Source organism: Colobus angolensis, unplaced genomic scaffold (assembly GCF_000951035.1).
Source record: "Colobus angolensis palliatus isolate OR3802 unplaced genomic scaffold, Cang.pa_1.0 Scaffold41, whole genome shotgun sequence".
NCBI lineage: Eukaryota > Metazoa > Chordata > Mammalia > Primates > Cercopithecidae > Colobus > Colobus angolensis.
The window spans coordinates 14,534,893-14,559,430 of NW_012117488.1; the positions used below are offsets into that span (position 1 = coordinate 14,534,893).

At 40.4% G+C, this 24,538-nt stretch overlaps 1 protein-coding gene across 4 annotated transcripts in view; it reads right to left on the reverse strand.

Moving 5' to 3' along the window:
- Positions 1-24,538, reverse strand: part of CREM (cAMP responsive element modulator) — a 96,086-nt gene extending 71,548 nt beyond the window's left edge. The window contains exons 1-3 of one of the 4 annotated variants that reach the window (XM_011956163.1): positions 24,456-24,538; positions 12,987-13,084; positions 1,396-1,519 (exon numbers count right to left, since the gene is read on the reverse strand). In XM_011956163.1, the coding sequence (XP_011811553.1) occupies positions 1,396-1,519; positions 12,987-13,030 (168 nt within the window). In that variant the 5' untranslated portion in view covers positions 13,031-13,084; positions 24,456-24,538. Of the gene's footprint in view, positions 1-1,395; positions 1,520-12,986; positions 13,091-24,079; positions 24,173-24,455 lie in introns of those variants that run through there. The other 3 variants (XM_011956164.1, XM_011956161.1, XM_011956170.1) reach the window with 3 other exon arrangements.

The following is a 24,538-nucleotide window of genomic DNA, read 5'->3' on the forward strand; positions in this document are numbered from 1 at the left end:
GTTTGTGTGTCGAAGCAAAAGGCCTGGCCTACAAGCCTGTCTTTCAGTGTAACAAAAGGTGTTGCTAGGGAGATACAGCTCTACAGAACATCCCAGAAAACCTCCAGGGAACGAGTGGGTGTTGGCAGCTTTAAAGAGGAAAGAAAAGTAGGCTGGGTGCATGGGAAAGGAGAGCTCTCACACCAGTCTGGCCTAATATAAACCAAGAAGTGTCTGGTGTTTCCCCCGCACCTTCCAGCCAGCCACCAGGTCCTTTTTATTCTCCCTTTAACATACCAAAGGTCTCACCACTGCTCTGTACCTCACGCTACCTTGATTCTACCAGGCATCCTGATGGTGTCTTCACTTCCGACTCACTGACTTCCAATTCCACCTCCACATGGCTACTAGTGTCAAACTGAAACTATGGTGGACACCTAAAAATATTTCAGGACTATTTAGAGTACAGTGTACTCTAAACCCTGAAATGTATACAATCCTCTGCTTAACTTCACCAGCTGGACTGCCCAGCCCAGACACCTGGCTCCAGTTAAACTCAATACCCACAGTTTCCTGGACATCCCATGCCCTGGCTTTGTGCCTCTGTGCACACTCTGCACTCTGCCTAGAATATGCTTCCTCACCTTATCAACCTGGCAGACTCCTACTCATTCTCTGTGTCTAGCTCAAAGGAGATCTGTAAAGCACTCCTAGTCAGCTGGCTGCTCCCTCTTCTGTAGGCCTTATTCATTTTCTACATAGTATGTTACAGCACTTCTTACCCTACTGGAGGTATTGCTAAAATATGTCTACCCTACCAAACCATGAGGTATTTAAGGCCCGAAACTACATATCCACATGCATCTGGAATAATTAGACACAGCAGACATTCAATAAATATTTGATGAACTAACAAATGTGTTTGTTTTTACTATATATTTTTATAGCTATCTCAGAAATAAATTTTCGGATCTGGAAATAGGTACTGACTGATACTGGTGCTCTCTGAATGAAACCAATTCAGAGTTCGAGACCTAACTGAAAAGAAATGATCAAGACAAATACATACTGGGCAAATGGTAAGATTTCTGTCATCTTAACAGCTAAGGACATCAGAACTGTATCGATTTCGAATTAGCAACCCTCTCAAATCATACTTTGAGGATTACATATTCCAGAAGGGTTTTTGTTTTTCTGTCCGTAGTGGTGGTGGCAGTGGAGATGGGGCACTGCTGAATGTCTGTTAAAAAGCAAGGCTAATCACAATATGTATCTTTTCTTCACAATCAAATCAGCAAGAATGGCTGATAACCAAGGAACATGGAAAATTTAAGATCAATGGCAAGAAAACAGAATCTGCACCTAATTCTCATTTCCATGTATTTTGACTTTCAACGGTGCCTGCCTATTGCCTACCTGAGCTAAAGCAGGGATTGAATTTTGGCCAGTCTGAGTCTGCAAATGAGCAGATTTGCTCTCTGTCAAAGAAGCTGTTATACTTCCATCATGCTGGGATTCAACTGTTTCCATGGTCATTTGTCTGAAAAGACAATAAAAAGGAAGACAAATTAAAGCCCTATCTTAAGTATCTGGAAATACAGGTTGAACATCCCTCATCCAAAAATCCAAAATCTGAAATGCTCCAAAATCTGAAACTTTCTGAGCATTTACATGATGCCACAAATGGAAAATTCCACATGTGACCTCATGCTATGGCTCAAAACTTTGTATCTTGTATAAAAATCATTAAAAATATTGTATAAAATTACCTTCGGACTATAAGGTGTATATGAAACATAAATGAATCTCGTGTCTAGACCTGGCTCTCATCCCCAAAGTAACTCACATGTATACGCAAATATCCTAAATCCAAAAAAATCCAAATTCTGAAACAATTCTGGTCCCAAGCATTTCAGATAAGGGATACTCAACCTGTACTGTTTTTACCTAGCTTTCTAATAACCATTTCTGACATCCAATTGTACTATCTGTTTTTTTTTTTTTTCAAGAAACAGGTTCAATAGTAGAGTCCTAACTCTCTCAGCTTTTCTTTTCTGCTCACTGAATATGAACATTACCAAGGGAGCACTGCAAAATGTCTTGTGAGAACTACCTTATTTTAAAACTTAAAAAACTTACAATAAAGTCTTCCTGATCATTACTTTAACCCTGCTGTTTAGCATGAATGACTTTATGTTTCCTATTTTACATGAAAAGTATAAATATTCTATAATTCTCAAGGCCTAATAAACCTGTTTTATATTATGAGGTAGCATGAAGGAATTTCCCCATTGTCTAAATTAAATGTATAATAATATTAAAATGTGTCTTGCATTGTTATCACTAAGTTGTTTCTGATAAACAAACCCCAATTATTGAAAAAAAGAGGACCTAATTTTTCCAGGAAAAAACTTCTCATGTGATTTGAAGTCTGTGTATGAATTCAGTTTAAGTTAATGATTTCTATATGGACTCTTTTTAGAAGGCAAACTATATTATAATAAATTTTATCCTGTTAAAGATAAAATATAAACAAAATAAAATTAAAATTTAAAAACTTATAGAAACTACTCCCTGTTGTTATACATCGTTTCAGCTGTCAATAATACAGTATGTTTTTTTCACCTTGGTCTAACTATAAGTCCAAAAAGTATATAGTCCACTTACATCTTTGAATTAAAACATCCAAGTTGTTTTTCCAGATTTAATTAGTTACCAGATCCTATAGATCCTTCATCTACTGTCTTTGACTTCATACTGCCTTTTGCATTCCAGTAGCCATTAGCCAAATCCAATCCTTCCATGCTCAAACCTGTCTGCTATCGTCTATACTACAGTTATTTTAACACTTATAACTGACCAGGACAATTTAGAGCAATTATACCAAAATACAAACAGAGCCTACCACAGAAAAATGTCTTTCCCTATATATTGCCTAATCCTTTATCTCTTTTCTTAAAACTTCCCAGAGTGGCCTCTCCAATTCTAGGTAATTGTAGGTCATCACTACACATAAAGTGTAACTCCTACTGTTCTACTTTTGGTTATGTGAGCAGTTTCCAAAGAAAATACCTCAAGACATTAGTTCTGCAGGTTCTAAAAAGGCATTATCTGGGGAAAAAGGGTAGGGAAAGTGCTTTGTCAAAAGGTTTTAAAGATTAAAAGGGTTTCTTTCCCACAGAACATCTCAAAAGCTTCAATCTGCTAGTGTGTCTTGAGAAGGGTGAAAGGCACAGGTCCAACAGACACCATTTTCTAAAAGCACATGACCACCAAACAAACCCTTTTCCCACAAAGCATGTCCTAGCAGGAGTATTTTGGAAACCACATGGGAAATGTCTTGTGCTATTTTTTATGCCTTTGAAAGATAAAACCTTTCTTAAGGTTCTGCAACAACTTGGGTCTCAACTCAAAAATTATATGCCGAAAGGCCTTCCCCAGTAAACTCTATTTCATTCTAGAAACATTCATTTAGCATCATCTACATGGCAGGCTCTGAAAATACAAAAGCAGGTAAGTTATGGCCCTTGCCCTGGCGGAATCCATTAACTATGTTGTTGGTTTTTCATATTATGGTCCTTGGACAACTTGCATCAGAATTAACGAAAAGTATTTGTCCTAAAAAATGCAGAAGCTTAGGCTCAACCCCAAACCTAGTTAATCAAACTTTCTTGAGAATTTAACTTCTTATATTCAAAGAATTCCAATATGTACTAAAATTTGAGAAACACAGCTTATTGGCAGGTCAGTAATTAAAGTAAATCACAAGTAAAGTAATTTCTTTCTTTCTTTTTTTTGAGGTGGAGTTTCGCTCTGTCAACCCAGGCTGGAGTGCAGAGGCATGATCTCAGCTCACTGCAACCTCTGCCTCCCAGGTTCTAGCAGTTCTCTGGCCTCAGCCTCCCAAGTAGCTGGAATTACTGGCGTGTGCCCCCGTGCCCAGCTAATTTTTCTATTTTTAGAAGAGACGGGGCTTCGCCATGTTGGCCAGGCTGGTCTTCCAACTCCTGACCTCAGGTGATCTGCCCGCCTTGGCCTCCCAAAGTGCTGGGATTACTAGGCATGAGCCACCGCAGCTAGCTGTAATTTCTTGAATCATGTGATGTATGTGATCCATTAAATGCTCTGGAAAACATAAGAGAATGATTAAGTCCGCCAGAGGATGTGGTCATATGAGTTGTAGGTTGAGGAGGATTTCACCAGCTAGAAACAACAGGTCAACTATGAGAGGGAGGAAAGTACAGAGGATATTTGGGAAACTGAATAGCTGATTGGAGTAGAAAATCTGGGGGAATGAAGGGGGGATAATTAGATTTAATGGGAAAGAGACAGAGTAGGACTGGTAGAAATAGGGCTGGAAGGGTTGCATGGAATTAAATTAGGAATAATCTCTCTTTTTCTTTTTTTTTTGAGACGGAGTCTTGCTCTGTCACCCAGGCTGCAGTGCAGTGGCGCGATCTGGACTCACTGCAACCTCCGCCTTCTGGGTTCAAGCGATTCTCCTGCCTCAGCCTTTCAAGTATCTGGGATTACAGCCACGCACCACCAGACCCGGCTAATTTTTTGTATTTTTAGTAGATACAGGGTTTCACCACGTTGGCCAGGCTGGTCTCCAACTCCTGGCCTCAAGTGATCAGCCTGCTTCAGCCTCCCAAAGTGCTAGGATTACAGGCGTGAGCCACCATGCCCCGTCTGAGTTACAACTCAATAACTGATATTTAAAATAACTATCCTGAGTCATCAAAAAAAGGCTAATTATGTTCAGTATACTTTAAGGACAGAGGGGTACACACTGTGGAATCCAAGAAGTCTCCCATTTAAAAACAAAAAAAGTTTTAATGATTAAGAAGATAAACTATTTGGGACTCAATTTTTGAGATATGATAAAAGACTATAAGCTATCAAACAGATTTCAAAGTGTTTTATACATGAAAATGTCTTGATACGTATCATCTCAAGAAATCATTTTAATTGGTCCATTTTTCTCTGGGGGCATTTCCCAGAGAGTTCAGTCCTTTGCCCTTTTCCTTTTGTCAATATTACAGAATTTTCCAATATGAATACTATGGCTTCTTCAATCCTGTATGCAGATGGCTCCCAAATCTGTATTTACACACACCTCCCTCCTACTGAGTATCTCAACCTGAGGTTTTCATGGACACCTGTCCTTTCTCTTTTCTCTTTAGTCAAGAGTATCATCGTCCATTCAGACTCCAAAGCTAGAATCGTGTGTCTATATTATCAGTCAGAACCAGATCAACCACAAAAAGCAACCCCACAAAGCTAAACATCAGTCAGAATGCCATGAGGCCTTGAGCCTTAGGGAGAAAGGCAGAGACAGAAGGTCAGCAGCCACCCCAACTCCTCCTCACCAGAATTTAGCACTGGGCACTGTTCGCTGTAACCTCCCATTGCCTCACTGGACAAAGTAGTTGAGCTGTTGTTCCATACAGTTGCTGCCAGCCACTCTGAAGACAAAAATCACAGACAACGGGCCTCTTCCTAAGCCACAACTAAACTGCAATGCCCCTGTACCCGTGCCAGAATCATACTCAGATCACTGTCCAAGATATAAACTCCTTCCATATTTCATCTTCACTCTCATAACTAGTGCTTCCTTTCCCTCCATAATACAACCCCTCACTCCTGTTCTCCTTCTAAACCCCAGCAATGTGCTATCCGGAACTCCCAAAGCCTCGCAGCTGTCCTCTCAAGAAGGTGCTGCTCATCTTCCCACACCCAATCAAGGTCAGCATGTTGACTGGCCATCTGCTTTGTTCCCCACTGTTGCTTCCCACCTGCACCTCCTTTACTCCCCTGTGAAAACCCTTGTTCAACTGAGGCTCAAGGTCATCAGGAGCCATAAGATAATCATTATCTACTGACCTTCAGGATGTAAACTGAAGACTCTGGCTCCTGATGTAAAAGTCTTCCTCTTCACCATTCTGTCTATGTTCAACACTCAAAAGAAGACCCATCCCTTACCCAGATGTCTGAGATCAATGACTTACTTTACGCCACTTCAGCCATCTACTGGAATGGTTGGCCACACCCTGGACATTGCCAATGTGCAAACTGGTCCAGCTCTGAAAAAATTAATTCCAACATTCCACTCTGCCTACAACATCCTATTCCCCCAGCTTACCCTCTCCCTTGACCACTCCCATCACACTTGTTATTCCAACACACTGAGATCTCCACACCACTTTCTCTCTGCCCATCCACCTCCCTCTTACTTCACTTCCCACCCTATTCAGCTAGCATGGCTTCTCATTTTAATTATTGTTTCCCAGCCAGGCACGGTGGCTCACGTCTGTAATCCCAGCACTTTGGGAGGCCAAGGCGGGCAGATCACGAGGTCAAGAGTTCAAGACCAGCCTGGCCAACATGGTGAAACCCCGTCTCTACTAAAAATACAAAAATTAGCTGGGTGTGGTGGCAGGGGCCTGTAATCCCAGCTACTTGGGAGGTGGAAGCAGGAGAATTGCTTGAATCTGGGAGGTGGAGGTTGTAGTAAGCCAAGATTGTGCCGCTGCTGTAAATTCTTAGTAAATACCAACCTTGTATAAAACCAACTCTTCATCTCCTCTATGCCTGCACCAAGGCAGATGAACAATATTGAATGAAATTATAAGACAGAATAAGCTATTAAGGCCAAGCACAGGGGCTCACGCCTGTAATCCCAACACATTGACGGGGCCAAGGCAGAAGGATCACATGAGCCTAGGAGTTCGAGATCAGACTGGGCAACATAGTGAGACCCCGTCTCTACATAAAAAACAAAAAAATTAGCTGGGCATAGTGGTGGGCACCTGTAGTCCCAGCTACTCAGGAGGGTGAAGTGGAAGGATCGCTTGAGCTCAGGAGGTCAAGACTGCAGTGCACCATAATTGTGCCACTGCACTCCAGCCTGGGTGACAGAGCAAGACCTCATCTCTAAAACCATAAAATAAATACAGCTATTAAATTCTTGGTTTTCAACCTCAAATGGGGGGCAAACTGATGGAGTTTGCCTACTTGGCTTACTACTCTCCCATTCTCCACAACTGTTTCGAATGTGCTCCCTCTTCTCAATCCCTGCGTTTCTATACTGACTACACTCAATGAAAGCCCTTGCCTGCTGTCTCTAATTAGAACTCCATCAACTCCCCACACCAAATCAACAAAGCTATTGACATCTACACTCACCATGCTCCCTTGCCTCCTGCCTCCTCCCCACTCTTAAAATTCCTGTATCTGTTGTTTGGAGCCCATGCCCTTCAGGGGATTATACTATCAATTATTCTCTCCCCCTCTAACAGTTTTTTCCCGTAAAGACTTAAATGCATTCACGTCTCTCCCATCTCACAACTTACACACATAGCTACAAATCCACTGGATCAGAAATCTCTTGAGCGATTCCCTTGAACCACTCTTCTCCTTCTCACTGCTAAACTACTTGAAAGAATTGCCAACACTATCTCCGTTACTTCACATCCCACATACTCCTAGACAGTGCCCCAAGTTTACAGAGGTTTCTGCCTCTAAAACATCTCTAGAAATGGTAACTAATCTCTGTCACTAAATCCAATGTACATTTTAAGTCCTATCTTTTGTTTGATCCCTCAGCAGCATTCAAACTGCTGACAACATCTTCCTTCTTGAACACTGTCTCAGTGTACTGATACTACATTTTCCTCTTCCAATCCGATTCGCTGACAATTCCTCCACAAGCTCCTCTGACAATTCCTTCCCTTTCTCAATGTTAACCTTCAACGTTGCATGTCTTTGGGACTCTGCTTAGCTTTCTTTTTTTTTTTTTTTGAGGCAGAGTCTCGCTCTGTCGCCCAGGCTGGAGTGCTGTGGCCGGATCTCAGCTCACTGCAAGCTCCGCCTCCTGGGTTCACGCCATTCTCCTGCCTCAGCCTCCCGAGTAGCTGGGATTATAGGCGCCCGCAGCCTCCCGAGTAGCTGGGATTATAGGCGCCCGCCACCTCACCCGGCTAGTTTTTTGTATTTTTTAGTAGAGACGGGGTTTCACCGTGTTAGCCAGGATGGTCTCGATCTCCTGACCTCGTGATCCGCCCGTCTTGGCCTCCCAAAGTGCTGGGATTACAGGCTTGAGCCACCGCGCCCGGCCTTTGCTGCTTAGCTTTCTTGCCTCACTCTCAAATCTCTCCCTACTTCATGGGGTCTGTTTCTCTGGATTCAAGTGCCAGATTTAAGTCCATGACTCTAGGCCAGACGTCTCTTCTGAATTCCAAAATGCAATATCCAAATCCCTGTTTAACATCTCCAAACACATGGCCTGCAGGAACCTCAAAATCAATGGGTCCAGAACTAAACTCCTCTTCTTCCTCCACAAACTTTCTACCCTTCTGAGTTTCCTATCTCAGGAAATGGGACCCCACCATCCAACCAATTGTTCAAGCCAGAAACCCCTGAAACTCCCTGTCATTCCACACAGCACCATCACCAGGTTTGATGATTCTACCTTCTAAAGAACAATTAAGTCTCCTCCTCTACATTTCCACAGCCACCACTCTATCTCCTGGCTCCAATCCATGCCAATAGTTATGTTTCTAAAACATGTATTTCTACTTAAAATATTTCTTTGCTTAAAACTCTTTAGTAGCTTCCTATTGACTACAGAATAAAATTCAAACTTCTAATTCTTATAACTATAACCATCATTTATTGAGAGTTTGCATGTGGTAAGTGACTGGTAGTTTTGATTAACAACTCTGTAAGATCACTATCATCAGTTCTTCCAGCCTGGGCAACAGAGTGAGACTGTCTCAAAAAATAAAAAATAATTAGTTCTTCTTTTAGAAATAAGGAAAAGGAGACTCAGGGAGGTTAAGAATTTGATCTTACCACAAAGGTATTAAGTGGCATAGCCAGGTTTCGAACCAAGTTTTTTTTCCGAAGTCCATATACTCCATTACCAAACCACACTGCCATTCGATCTCTTTCACAATGTGACCCATTTTAGTTTTACAGCCTCATCTCCAGTCCCTCTACTCTTTCCAACACACTGCATGCCAGCCTCCTAATCAGACATTTTTTCAAGTACATATCTTACTCTCCCAGTTTTAATCTTTTACATCTAATCTTCCCTCTTCCTGAAATGCCCTTTACCCTTCTTTGTCCAACTGGCAAATTCTCACTAGTCTGTCAAGGTCTGGTTCAAGGACACCATCTTTCAAAGGCCTATTCTAATAGCCATGGGCAGAATCAGATATTCTTTTTTGAGTTCCTAAAGCATTTTACAAGTCTGTTATAAGATTTGTGTAGCATATAATACATGTATTCACACAACAGCATGAGCAACTCAGGGACAGGGATCCCATCTTATAGATTTCCATGCATTCCCAGTGCCTAGTACAGTATATGCTACATAAACCAATTATTCAATTATCCTGGAAGACTGTGCAACTGTCAGGTGTTATTATAATAACAGAAATAACGTTCAGAGAGATTAAGGGACTTTTACAGGGAACATAATAGGTAGCATGATGAGGGATGAAAAAGAGGTGTCGTGACTGTGACTCCAGGGTTCCTTCCATGGTTAGTGCCCTGCGTATTCCAGTTTGGACAACATTTTATGATGATGATGTGTTTTGGAGTATGCTGCAATTGTTGTTGCAATCTCACTCAGATATGCTTTCTCTTTCATAGCAAATGTATGGACTGTGATTTTATTCCATTTGTATTCTGTCAGAGTACCTTGCACGGTGTTCAGTTCATGTCATTTAGTAAAAGTTTGATACTAAAATTATTTTTTTGAAGGTAAAAATCATCTACAAAAAAGTAAAGTTAACACTAGCAATTTAAACTAGATATGCTATTTCCAGCCAGTTTATTCCGCAGATTTATATCCAACTGCCCTCCAGTACAACCCCCTAAACCCACTAAAACCCAACTCCTACACAGGACTCAGTGCAGAAGATTCAACTAACAATTTAGTGCTCAACATGGGTCAAGCACTGTACCAGGCATTTTTTAAGCACTATCTCACCAGAAATGCAGGACCCCAAACTCAGCTGTCAATGTCGCATATACAACATTAACATCTATAAATCAGCCACAGCTGCTCCAGATAGAATTTATAAAGTCCATTATCATCTTACATTATTCACTATATAATTTATAACTAAATATATTAAAATTGAAGAGATGTCTCTTAGAATATATTTCTCCAAATCTCACTTTCTATATTAGACATAGTTGTGATATTAAATAAACACAGTTGTGCTAAAACTAATAGTCTTTAATTAACTATGTAGTATTTTAATTTTAAACAATAATCCTTTTCAGCACAAAAAGAACCAATTCACAATTATGAATTACAAAATATTTAAAAATAAAAACATGTAAGGATAAAACAAAACTAAAACAAACAAAAAAGTCCACTAAGCACTATAAATTAACAACAAGCAAAATACTGGCAAATATTTGGTTCCACAACTCTAAAAAACAGGTAAAAATTTGCTAAAATGGTGGCTGGGCACGGAGGTTCATGCCTGTAATCCCAGCACTTTAGGAAGGCAAGGCAGGTGGATCACCTGAGGTCAGGAGTTTGAGACCAGCCCGGTCAATATGGTGAAACTCCATCTCTACTAATAATACAAAAACTAGCTGGGCGTGGTGGCCTGCGCCTATAATCCCAGTTACTCAAGGGCTAAGGCACAAGAATCTCTCGAACCTGGGAGACAGAGGTTGCAGTGAGCCAAGATTATGCCAGTGCAATCCAGCCTGGGCAACAGAGTGAAAGTGTGTCTCAAAAAAACAAACAGTATGGCCATTTTCACGATATTGATTCTTCCTATCCATGAGCATGGTATGTTCTTCCATTTGTTAGTGTCCTCTTTGATTTCACTGAGAAGTGGTTTGTAGTTCTCCTTGAAGAGGTCCTTTACATCCCTTGTAAGTTGGATTCCTAGGTATTTTATTCTCTTTGAAGCAATTGTGAATGGAAGTTCATTCCTGATTTGGCTCTCTGCTTGTCTGTTACTGGTGTATAAGAATGCTTGTGATTTTTGCACATTAATTTTGTATCCTGAGACTTTGCTGAAGTTGCTTATCAGCTTAAGGAGATTTTGGGCTGAGACGATGGGGTTTTCTAAATATACAATCATGTCATCTGTGAACAGGGACAATTTGACTTCTTCTTTTCCTAACTGAATACCCTTGATTTCTTTCTCTTGCCTGATTGCCCTAGCCAGAACTTCCAACACTATCAACCCAAATGTCCATCTGTGACAGACTGGATTAAGAAAATGTGGCACATATACACCATGGAATACTATGCAGCCATAAAAAAGGATGAGTTTGCGTCCTTTGTAGGGACATGGATGCAGCTGGAAACCATCATCCTTAGCAAACTATCACAAGAAGAGAAAACCAAACACTGCATGTTCTCACTCATAGGTGGGAACTGAACAATGAGATCACTTGGACTCGGGAAGGGGAACATCACACACTGGGGCTTATCATGGGGAGGGGGGAGGGGGGAGGGATTGCATTGGGGAGTTATACCTGATATAAATGATGAATTGATGGGTGCTGACGAGTTGATGGGTGCAGCACACCAACATGGCACAAGTATACATATGTAACAAACCTGCACGTTATGCACATGTACCCTAGAACTTAAAGTATAATAAAAAAAAAAAAAAAGAGAGACTACCCAAACACCCATCAACTATAAAATGGATAAATATGGCTATTCTAGAAAAACAAACAAACAAACAAACAAAAAAATAGCTAAAATGGGGATATTTAAATTTACGAACAACTAATAATAGCAGGAACATTATTTTCTTTTGAAGTTAAACATTTCTTCTGAAATCTCCTTTATATTATTTTAGCAAACCTTTCTCTCCTTTGATAGAAAAGCAAATATTATCCCAACCTGTTTTGAATATACTGGGATCCAAATTAATAAAATATTAATATAACTATTGTTTTTTAAAAAATAGGACCCTCCATTAAAACTTTTTTTTCCTAAGAGACAGGATCTTGCTATGTTGCCCAGGCTGGTCTTCTTCTCTTTTCTTGCTTTCTTTTTTTTCCCCAGGATGGTCTTTAACACCTGACCTCAAGCAGTTCTCCCACCTTGGCCTCCCAAAGTACTGGGATTATAGGCTTGAGCCACTGCACCCAGCCTAAAAAAAAATTTTTTTTAATAAAAAATTGTTTTAATACAAAATACAAAAAATTAGCCAGATATGGTGGCACCCTATAATCCCAGCTACTCAGGTGGCTGAGGCAGGAGAATCCCTTGAACCTGGGAGGCAGAGGTTGCAGTGAGCCAAGATTGTGCCATTGCACTCCAGCCTGGGTAACAGAGTGAGACTCTGTCTCAAAAAGAAAGAAAGAAAAAAAATTCTTAAATTTTAGTTGCATCCAATTTTCAAAGACAAATTACACTGCAGAGGAAGTGCATTACCCCTGAAAAAAATTTTCACCTCTTCTAAAAACAGAATCCAATTGGAAAAGGAAATTATTAAAATTGTTTCTGTTCTTTTAAATAACTTTAGAAAAAGTGGAAAATCAATTTTCTCTTCAGGGCTATATCCAACTGATGAAACAGAATGTCTCTGAAAGTAATCAAAAGAAAACTTGAAAAATTCTATTTGGATATTTGTAAAATGTTGATAGAAACTTTCTTCTATTTCGTAAGGTTAAGTACAAGTATAGCCAAAAGGCCAGGAGGAAGAATAAAACCCTGAGACTCTTCAAATTCTACAATTCCACTGAACTATCGACATCCTCACAAATGGTCTACTTTCTAACTGAAAAGACCAGTACTTAGCATATGTCAACTGACATACCCACACATCCCCTACAGCGCCTAGTATGGTACACAGTACATGGTACCTTAAGTGAATGGCTGAATAATTTGAGTATATAATAGAATACATGTACATACATATATGTATGTGTACATCTATATATCCATTTACTCATCATGAACTTTAAGTAGAATTTTCAAAAGAACAGAAAAACGTACATCTACCTACCTTAGATTTGTCTTAATATATTTTTTCCTTGCACATTTGCTCATTGTTAAGACATTTGTAATCAATGCTTTCCTCCTTTCCCGTTTTCTTTATTTATCCTGCAGTAAAATTATAATGTTGAATTGGGAGATCGTAACATTTCACTTCAAAAAACTCTCAAATTAAATTTTATTTAAATTAAAACCTCTAAAAACGAGGCCAGGAAGAACATTCTAATTTCTATAAAACTAAAAATACAAAACACCACCCCCTGCCCCGCAAAAAAAACTGAAAGACTAGAAAGCTAAAAACAGCCCTGTACTGTTTTTTGTCAATCTTATTTCTACTGTATTTTTCTTATCTTCCTAGGGAAAAAAAATTGACAAAACTTAAATGATACACTATTTTTCTGATTATTTGCTACTGAAGACAAAGCAGTGCTATCTAAATCATCTAATACACACTAAGTATAGCTCATGGGTATCAGCTCTATTTTTAAGAAGTAATGATCATTTAATAAACTTAATGAATTATTTCCTTATATTTCACTTCAATGCAACAAAATTTTCATTTACCTTAAATTCCAACTTGGGTTTTGATTCAAAAATTAAAATCCAAACAAAATACATTTATTCAAAACGTCCTTCTGATAGCTTTCAATCCACGAAAAAAACCCAGTATAGACACGGTAGCAATTAAACTCTCTTTATTTTTTTACTAATATCTTTAAAAAGATATATTTGACATGTGGAATGGAGTAAAACTGGCAAAAAAAAAAAAGACAAAAGAACACTTGAGCCAGACATGGTGGCTCACACCTGTAATCCCAGCACTGTGGGAGGCTGAGGCAGCAGGTTTGCTTGAAGTCAGGAGTTTGAGACAAGCCTTGGCAACACAGTGAGAACTTGTCTCTACAAGAAAACTGACCAGGTATGGTGGCACAGGCCTGGACTCCCAGCTACTCAGGAGGCTGAGGTGGGAGAATCACTTGAGCACACAAAGTTGAGGCTGCAATGGGCCATGTTTGCACCACTGTACTCCAGCCTAGGAGACGGCACAAGACCATTCACAGACCTAAACTCTTTTGAGACAGTCTCAAAAAAAAAAAAAAAAAAAAATCTGGGAGTCCTTAATTTATTTTTAGAGCTGGAGAAAACAATCGTGCTCATCCCTAAGTAACCTCTAGGCGCCTCTGCCCACAACAGCAGTGCTTAGACAGACACACTGCTTTCAGAGTCCCCTCCTAAGGGTTCCTCTAAATGATGGCATACAATCCCGGTCAAATTTGGAACTGTAGGCAGTAGGCAGGTTTATCAGACCTTACTAAGGGCACTAAGGCAATGGTTACTACTGCTACCATCTGCCCCCAGCATAGAGACAAGAGACAGTAGGGCATTTGAACAGGCTCCTCACAACAGGAACAAAAAGCGGAACTGATGCCATTCTGAGATTAAACCTTATTCTATTATACTACACTAGCATTTTACATAGGGACATCTTATGCTCCTTAAAAGTTGTATAACCCATTAAATGCCACCTCCTCACACTAGATGCTGGGGCACTGCAGGAGACAGCTCTCCAGGAGCCTGCAATCTAAAGAGGGGGCAGATGTGTTAATAAAATAATAATAGCACTTGAACAATAATGGCAATCACAGCACTATATCATAGAAACATGCCAATTTCTGTATTTCACTTGGAAATATTTTATTTGCTGAATAATACATTCTTGTGGTTCAAAACTTTAAAACTAGAAAAAGGTATTCAGAGAAGTCCAGGAACAGCCGCCTGCTTCCTCTTCCCAGAGGTAACCAGCACTGAAGAAAGCACCGTCTTCTTGCCATGGGAGCCACAGGATATCAAAGAGAAAAACTAGCCTCATACCCGAATAAGGACAAGATAAACTTGACCCTGACTCAGGATGATGAGAGCCTTACTTCATTCCAACTATTCTCCACAAGGTCACCAATGAATGCTTGCCTGCTTGCCAAATCTAAAAGGATGCTTTCTAGTCCCCATCTTCCTCAATACCCCTACAGCATTTCCTCCTCTATTTGAAGCCTTGTCCTCTTTGAATTCTTTATGACATTACTTTCATGCTTTTCTTCCAAATTATCTAGCCTTTTGTTCTCTATCTTCTTTGGCTCATTTTTTTTTAATGTCTTTTTAATTTTTTTTTTCCAGAAATGGGTATCACTATGTTGCCCAGGCTGGTCTCAAACTCCTAGCTTCAAGCAATCCTCTCACCATAGCCTCCCAAAGTGTTGGGATTACAGGCATGAGCCACTGTAATCAGCTCTCCAGTTATAATTTCTAATCAGATCTCTTTATACCTAAACTCCCAAAGAACACTGATATATCCTGTATACTACCAATCTACCAATTTTCTTTTTTTGGGGGGTGGAGCGCATTCTGGCAAAAACCAGAGAGCTTGCTGGACAAATTCTATGAGCTGTAACACTTATATACTACCAATTTTCTACAGGAATAATTTAAAAGTCCCATCTGCCAAGGGACTCTTAAGCTTTAGCTTTTAGAGCAGAAAGGCATATTTTAGAGGAGTTTGTTACAGGCAAGTAATAACTTACAAGAAGGAGACCCAAAATTATTTTGCCTGGTTATGGATTTCTGTGCCATATTTTGAAGGCCATCTAACATCCTGATAAAAACTTTATTAGGTATAATTATAAAAATAACATTTGGCATTCACCTTACTTTCACCAGCATGTTGCTCTATGCTCACCCTCTGGTGTAATAGCTTCAATTAATTTCTTTTTTTTTTTTTGGAGACTGAGTCTTGCTCTGTCGCCCAGGCTGGAGCGCAGTGGCACCATCTCAGCTCACTGCAAACTCCACGTCCCAGGTTCAAGCAGTCCTGCAGTTCTCGTGCCTCAGCCTCCCAAGTAGCTGGGATTACAGGCACATGCCACCACGCCCAGCTAATTTTTGTATTTTTAGTAGAGACGGTGTTTGACCATGTTGGACAGGCTGGTCTCAAACCCCTGACTTCAAGTGATCCGCCTGCCTTGGCCTCCCAAAGTGCTGGGATTACGCTTGAGCCATCGTGCCAGGCTTAATTAATTTCATTGCTGTCAGTATACTTCAATATATAGCTTTCTATACAAATGATATTTAAAATATGTTGATTATGCTATAAAAGACATTTTGGGGACAAATGGTGAAATCTGAATATGGGATTATATATTACAGAGAGGGTAAGAAAGCGAATGTTGGAAAACGCTCATATAAAATAAGCAAACAAATACAATATGCTGATAAAGATAGTATTAAATTAACACTTAAAAATGTTGAGGCCAGGTACCGTGATTCACCCCAGTAATCCCAGCACTTTGGAAGGCTGAGGCGGGCACATCACCTGAGGTCAAGAGTTCATGACCAGCCAGCCTGGCCAACATGGCGAAACCCCTGCTCTACTAAAAATACAAAATTAGCCAGGAATGGTAGCATGCACCAATCCCAGCTCCTTGGGAGGGTGAGGCAGGAGAATTGCTTGAACCCAGGAAGCAGAGGTTGCAGTAAGCCAATATTGCGCCCCTGCACTCCAGCCTGGGCAACAACAGAGTGAGACTCTGTCTCATTAAAAAAAAAAAAAAATTACAAAAATTAGCTAGCATGGTGGTGTGTGCCTATAATCCCAGCTACTCTGCAGGCTGAGGCGGGAGAATCACTTGAACCCAGGAGGTGGAAATTGTAGTGAGCCGAGATAGCACCATTGCACTCCAGCCAGGGCAACAGAGCTGTCTAAAAAAAAAAAAAAAAACTTTGAATACCTAATCTGCTGTGGTTACTTACATTAATACCTTAATGTAACTTTCTGGAAAAATTAGGTATATATAAGAATTAAACCTCTTGGGCAAGTTTACTAGAATACCAAAGTCTACTTAACCAATTTCCAGCTCTCCATATTAACAGTGTTCTCCACTCCTGTGAAGCTTACAGTACAGCTAATGCCCACCACAGTTCTCTAGTGTGCCCAAGCACTTGTGTTCACTCCAACAGGGATGGGTGCTTACCAAGAGTTAGTTGTATTTGTCACCAAACCTGATTATGCCAGCCATACTTGTTGCAATTTTGTAATTTTGTTAAACAGTACCTTAGATGAAATGACTAAGTGGATTAAATGATTCAAAAAGAGAACTGTTTCTCTAAAGACTAAGCTGAAAGCTTTGGAAAGACAATAAAGACAGTTTTGCTTTTTCTGCTTAAAAAAACCTGCTTCTGCTCAGGCGCCGTGGCTCACATCTGTAATCCCAGCACTTTGGGAGGCCAAGGCGGGTAGATCACATAAGGTCAGGAGTTCGAGACCAGCCTGGCCAACATGGTGAAACCCTATCTCTGCAAAAAATACAAAAGTTAGCCAGGCACGGTGGCGGGCGCCTGTAATCCCAGGTACTCGGGAGGCGAAGGCAGGAGAATCGCTTGAACCCGGGAGGGTGAAGGCTGTAGTGAGCCGAGATCACTCCACTGCACTCCAGCCTGGGCAACAAAGTGAGACTCTGTCTCAAAAAAAAAAAAAAAATCTGCTTTTGGACTAGATATTACAGTTGGAGATAACTATGAAATACGGGAAATATTAAATTAAGATTTATAAGACACTTGCCAAACAATCTAAGTTCTTACGCCACTTTCAAAAACCCAAAAATATAAACTGTAAATTATGCATTATTGAGATGGTTTTGGAAAGAAAGGCTAAGAAAAATAATAAAAACTGAAAGCACTGCAACTAGCATATCTAAAAGAAAAAGAAAGGTATGTGGAATAAAAGGTATCATACCTTTTACAGAAGCAGGAAGAGAAAGAGAACACAGAGAAATACAATCTACTTGGTTCTGTGATGAAGCAAGGTTTTAGTTCTTTGCAAAAGTAGATATCCATAGGTTAACTGTAATTTAAGTAGCAATAGCAATAAAGTTTGAAATATAAAGGAGAATATGAAGCTCATATTGTAAAGTTGGTCCTTCTCAACCAAGTCGATTAAAATATTAAGAGAAGGTGGGGCTAGTTATAAGACAGAAATAATTCCAACAGCTGAAATTGACAGGGAGGAGACTATGGTTACGTATTTTAGGGGAAGGAGATGAGTACAGGAAAAACAACGTGAGAAAGCAGTACCATGAAATTACACCATTAGTCTTACACTCTTTATGAAGCAAAGTTACAGTAACTTTCAAAAAATAATCTTTACACTTTCATGTAAAAACAGAATAGCCAAGAGGGATACTCGTAAATAAATATTCCAAACACTTGTAAATGTCTTTAATATTTCAAACATGAATTATACATAAATTCAGGAGGCTCTCTAATACAGATTCACGGCTACTCCAATTTAATTGCCTGAGATAACTGTTATTAAGAAATCTTAACTCTTTACTAAAATCACTAAAGGATTAACTATTCAATAAGTGTCTCTTTTTCAATTCATTTCCCACCTGCTGCCTGCTTTTGGCTGTTTCACAGTAAATGAACTACAGAATCGGCTGCTGAGGAGGAAATGAAAAATGAAATTCAAATAATCACGGTCTATCTCCATCCTTTCAAACACCTCCCTCCCCCACCACCACCTCTTCATGTGAAACTAAATTTTTATTTTATGTTTTTTGAGACTGAGTCTCGCTCTGTCACCCAGGCTGGAGTGCAGTAGCATGATCTTGGCTCACTGCAACCTCCAACTCCCAGGTTCAAGCGATTCTCCTGCCTCAGCTTCCTGAGCAGCTGGGATTACACACGCAAGCCACCATGCCCAGCTAATTTCTGTATTTTTTAGTAGAGACGGGGTTTCACCATGTTTGGTCAGGCTGGTCTCGTGATCCACCCACCTTGGCCTCCCAAAGTGCTGGGATTACAGGCATGAGCCACCGCACCCGGCCAATGTGAAACCAAATTTGTTAACTTTTGAGGGAGTTATTTGCTTGACTAGGCTCACTGTAAGGTTTTTTTTTTTTTTTTTCAATTGCATGCTTCTTTACTGCACATTAAGTACATTTCAAAACATCTACATATTAAGTATAAATGCATTAACTACTAGATAGTAAATCTGACAAAGTAAACTACCTGAATCAGCTTAAGATCAGAAAAAACAATTTTACCATTATTTTACTTACCTAGATTGGGCCTATCTTATACATCTGAACAAAACCTGTATCTTTCTAAGTGCAGAAACATGCCTAATTTTACTCCTTCAGAAATTTTTAAGAGTAAAAACATTCCAAGCACCCATATTCAGTAATGTAGGTCTTTATGTATGATATAGTTGCCACAATTCCAAGGTTGGACACTTTCACCATAATCAATGCTAGGATATAAATTCCAGTTAAAACCATTTCTAAGCCAAAAAAAAAAAAATCATTTTTTGTGCTATCAATGAAAACATTGAGGTTAAGAATATAAACAAAACTATCTGCTATTTTGCTATTCTAAGATAGAGATTTAACTCTGCTCTGTTTAAAAAAATAAAAAAAAAAATCTTTACTAAGATAACTTTGAACAGACACTGAGTTTATTTTGTGAAATTCTCAAGGAAAATATTAGCATCACATTAGCTCCACTCTTAAACGTTCACAGGATTTTAATAGTATCTTGACATTTAATCGGCCTGGTTATACTACTGTTTAGAAAACATGCACAAAGATATTTCTCATTTGTGGAGAACTGATGAGGCTTCAAAAAAGTCTAACAAGCGGATGAGTTGCTAGTAAGGTTTTCTTAGAGGTAAGCATCCTTCCTGACCAATGAGATAGTTATTTAACCAGTCTTTAAGCAAAACTACCATATAGTTTTGTAGCCTATGCATTTCCTCTACTTAGAAAAACTACTTCACACACATGTTGCCAGTAATTTCCTCTATCACTCCTAGGAAGGCCTGTCATGAAATGTGCAAATAGATATCATTTTACTTTGTAAACCTTACTATAACTGAACTACAGTTATGCTTCACTTAATAATGGGGATATGTTCTTAGAAATACTAGGCATCTCAACAGACACATGAAAAAATGCTCATCATCACTCACCATCAGAGAAATGCAAATCAAAACCACAATGAGATACCATCTCACACCAGTTAGAATGGCAATCATTAAAAAATCAGGAAACAACAGGTGTTGGAGAGGATGTGGAGAAATAGGAACACTTTTACACTGTTGGTGGGATTGTAAACTAGTTCAACCATTATGGAAAACAGTATGGCAATTCCTCAAGGATCTAGAACTAGATGTACCATATGACCCAGCCATCCCACTACTGGGTACATACCCAAAGGATTATAAATTATTCTACTACAAAGACACATGCACACGTATGTTTACTGCAGCACTATTCACAATAGCAAAGACTTGGAATCAACCCAAATGTCCATCTGTGACAGACTGGATTAAGAAAATGTGGCACATATACACCATGGAATACTATGCAGCCATAAAAAAGGATGAGTTTGCATCCTTTGTAGGGACATGGATGCAGCTGGAAACCATCATTCTTAGCAAACTATCACAAGAAGAGAAAACCAAACACCGCATGTTCTCACTCATAGGTGGGAACTGAACAATGAGATCACTTGGACTCGGGAAGGGGAACATCACACACTGGGGCCTATCATGGGGAGGGGGGAGGGGGGAGGGATTGCATTGGGGAGTTATACATGATATAAATGATGAATTGATGGGTGCTGACGAGTTCATGGGTGCAGCACACCAACATGGCACAAGTATACACATGTAACAAACCTGCATGTTATGCACATGTACCCTAGAACTTAAAGTATAATAAAAAAAAGAAAAGTAACAACAACAAAAAAAGAAATATTAGGCAACTTCATTTTGTGAACGTTATAAACTGCTCTTAAACAAACCAAGATGGCATAACCGACTACACACCTATGCCAAATGGGATAGATAGCCTGTTGCTCCTAGGCTACAAAACCTGTACAGCATGTTACTGTACTATATACTGCAGGTGATTAGAACACAGTGGAATGTATTTGTGTGTCGAAACATACCTAAACATCGAAAAGGTAATACTCTGCCCTCTGACATTAGGACAGCTAGGACATCACTAGGTGACAGGAATTCTTCGGCTCCATTATAATCTTAAGGGACATATATGTGGTCCATCATTGATCAAAACATCATTATTCAGTGCAGTAAGATTTAAGGCATTTTCATAAGTAGTATCAACAAAAATTTCCACTAATGATATCCTTAGGTTTTCTTCTTTGTTCTTGCTTATTCTCTACTGGATATACAGTATCAGAAAATGAAAACCTATGAGTAAAAGCATTTATTCTTAAGAACAGCAGTCTTTATTGTGGAGCTCCCATTGCAAAAGGTATTTAAAATGTATTGTCTAAAAGGAGATTATTAACATAATTATTTAAAATGTTCATTTCTACCTATTGTGTAATGAGATGCATCTTTCCTAAAATGGGTGTTTTTTTTTGTTTTTTTTGTTTGTTTGTTTTGTTTCTGAGAGAGTTTCGCTCCTGTTGCCCAGGCTGGAGTGCAATGGCTTGATCTCGCCTCACTGCACCCTCTGCCTTCTGGGTTCAAGCGATTCTCCAGCCTCAGCCTGCTGAGTAGCTGGAATTACAGGCATGGGCCACTATGTCCGGCTACTTTTGTATTTTTCGTAGAGACAGAGTTTCTCCATGTTGGTTAGGCTGGTCTTGAACTCCCGACCTCAGGTGATCCGCCTGCCTCAGCCTCCCAAAATGCTGGGATTACAGGCATGAGCCTCCACGCCCAGCCTAAAATGGGTATTTTTTTAAGTTCCTGTGTTGATAATATCAAAACTATATTCAATGTACAATCATAATTCTTTTCAAAGCTGACTTTTACATATGGAATCCATCAGTTTACTTAAGTAGAAACAATAAAATTCGGCATTTCAGGCTTATTTCCTTATCAACGTTGATAAGGAAATATAAAAACATTGGTTCTAAAACTGTTTTAAAAAATAACGTCTCTCAGTGGTTCAGCTATTGTTTGCACTGCTCAGTTTTAAGAAGTCTATCTAAAAGGAACAGGACATTTGAGAGCTCTTCAGTAGGACTATCCACTTCAACAATAAACCTAGCTCAATCTTCTGGCCCAATACTTAATTTGCAGGGAATACAACTTGGGAGAAAAAGGATCAGAAACATATATCTATATTGGTAAAGATTCAGTCAGGATTCCTTATGTATGTTAATAATGCAAAACTTTTCCCTACTTTTCGTGAAATGGTCATAACCCTAAGCAAGATTTTGTATTTTGATTACACAGTGACTCACCTGAGTATGAAACTGGAATACAGCCTATTAACTATGGATTCGAGAGTTTAAAATTCAGAAAGTAGAAGTAAATTTCATTAACTTTCACGGACAATGCAAAAACAAAAAGACTAAAAATAAAAATGTCCTCTGTGTTTACGCATTAAATAAAAATTTATTCATATACTGTCACCAAAATATGTACACAAACATCACCGTAATTACAACTTCACACTCACCAAAATGATTCCATATCCATCACCAGCTCACTGGGAAAGTATGTGTTACATTCATCTATTTACAGATTCGCCAAAGTCGTGTGTATACTGACGATGCTTTAAGTGTTTACTCATTCAGGATCAAAATCATTTTAATATATTTGTTAAAGTTGTGTCGGGATCAATACATAGTTCTTTAAACATCAGTTTCAATACTTAGCATTTATTGGCCAAACATATTGTGTGCAATGTGCCTTCCTTTGGGAAAAAAATTACTTTAGATTGAAAGACTTTAAGACTACTATGACTTAGGAAGGGAAAGTTTGTTATCCAAAAACAGAATCAAGACTAAGAAAAAAAGGCCGGGTGCGGTGGCTCACGCCTGTAACCCCAGCACTTTGTGAGGCCGAGGCGGGTGGATCACGAGGTCAGAAGATCGAGACCATCCTGGCTAACACGGTGAAATCCCGTCCCTACTAAAAATACAAAAAATTAGCCAGGCGTGGTGGCGGGCGCCTGTAGTCTCAGCTACTCGGGAGGGTGAGGCAGGAGAATGGCATGAACCCGGGATGCAGAGCTTGCAGTGAGCCAAGATCGTGCCACTGCGATCTAGCCTGGGCAACAGAGCGAGACTCTGTCTCAAAAAATAAAAAATAAAAAAAAATTAAAAAAAAAGGCTAGAAAAAAACGTGGTGCTCAAAGCAAAAGCCAAACAAAGCAGCGTGGTTTATTAATGTAATCTGATAAAATGTTCATAGCAGACCTCTCACTATTCAACCTAGGCTTTTGTGTCAAGGGAAAGGTGCACTCTCATCCGCCCCGCAAATTAAGTAGAAAAGAAAACTGAGTCACGTACATAAACCACACTGTTAAAGGGACTCTTCCAGTTTCAATGACACTTTGAGACTGGCCCTGTAACTCACAATTTCTTACAATGTGATTACAAACTGACAGCTGCTTCACTGAGCAGCATGCAGGAAACCCCTAAGTGATTTCAAACTCAGGTATCTGATACACAAATAAAACGCAACAGGATCAAGAAACATGTTGAGGCTGGGCGCGGTGGCTCACGCCTGTAATCCCAGCACTTTGGGAGGCCGAGGTGGGGGGAAAGTCAGGAGTTCGAGACCAGCCTGACCAACATGATAAAAGCACCAGCTCTACTAAAAATACAAAAATTAGCCAGGCGTGGTGGCGCATGCCTGTAATCCCAGCTACTCGGAAAGCTGAAGCAAGAGAATCGCTCGAACCCAGCAGGCAGAGGCTGCAGTGAGCTGAGATCATGCCGCTCGCTGCATTCCAGCCTGGGTAACAGAGCAAAACTGTCTCAAAATAAAAAAAAAAAGAAGCATGTTTAATAATGTGTTTATTCCCCAAATTCAGCAGGCTCTGGAAACCTTACCAGATGGCCCTAAAAAGGCAAGACTCAGGCAGAAGGGAAAACAAGCCTTTCGAGAGCGGTCGCGGCTCTGCCCTTCCCTCTCCTGAGATTGCCCGAGCCCGGGACCGAATGACTCAGCTACGAGGCCCTCCAGCCGGGTTTTGGGGAAAACGGGCTGCATTCGCTCAAGTTTGAACTGAGCTCGTAAAGTGGGGCAGAAGCGCTGTGGGCACTGAAATCCGAGGTCCTTACTTCTGGCTTCCTTTTCCTTTTCCGAGTTAAACCGCTCTCCCCTGAGCCGCAAGGCTCTCTCAGAGCGGATTTTCCAACTCGTCCCAAGTTCGCGAGGAGGCAGGCGGGTCCCGGGGCAGCTGAGCGGACCAAGCGGGAGTGGGCCGAGAAGGCAGCGACCTCGGGGGCGCCAAACGAGGGGCCGCGTCAGGTGAACTCGCGGCTTCCCTGCCAAACCTCCGCCCGGCTCCGGGCTCCTAGCCCGCCACCCATGGCTCCGCTCGGCCTCCGCTGCTCCACCGCCCCCGGCTCCGCTCCTCCTCCTGCCTCCACCTCCGCCTCCTGCGCCGCGTCGCCGGCTGCTGGGTCTCGGGGCCGGGGCCGGCGCACCACTTACCCGCCGCAAAGGGATTTACGTAGCGGACCTCGTCACTGATTACGGACGCGAGGAGGTGGAGACGGCGAGCCCGACCGCCGCTC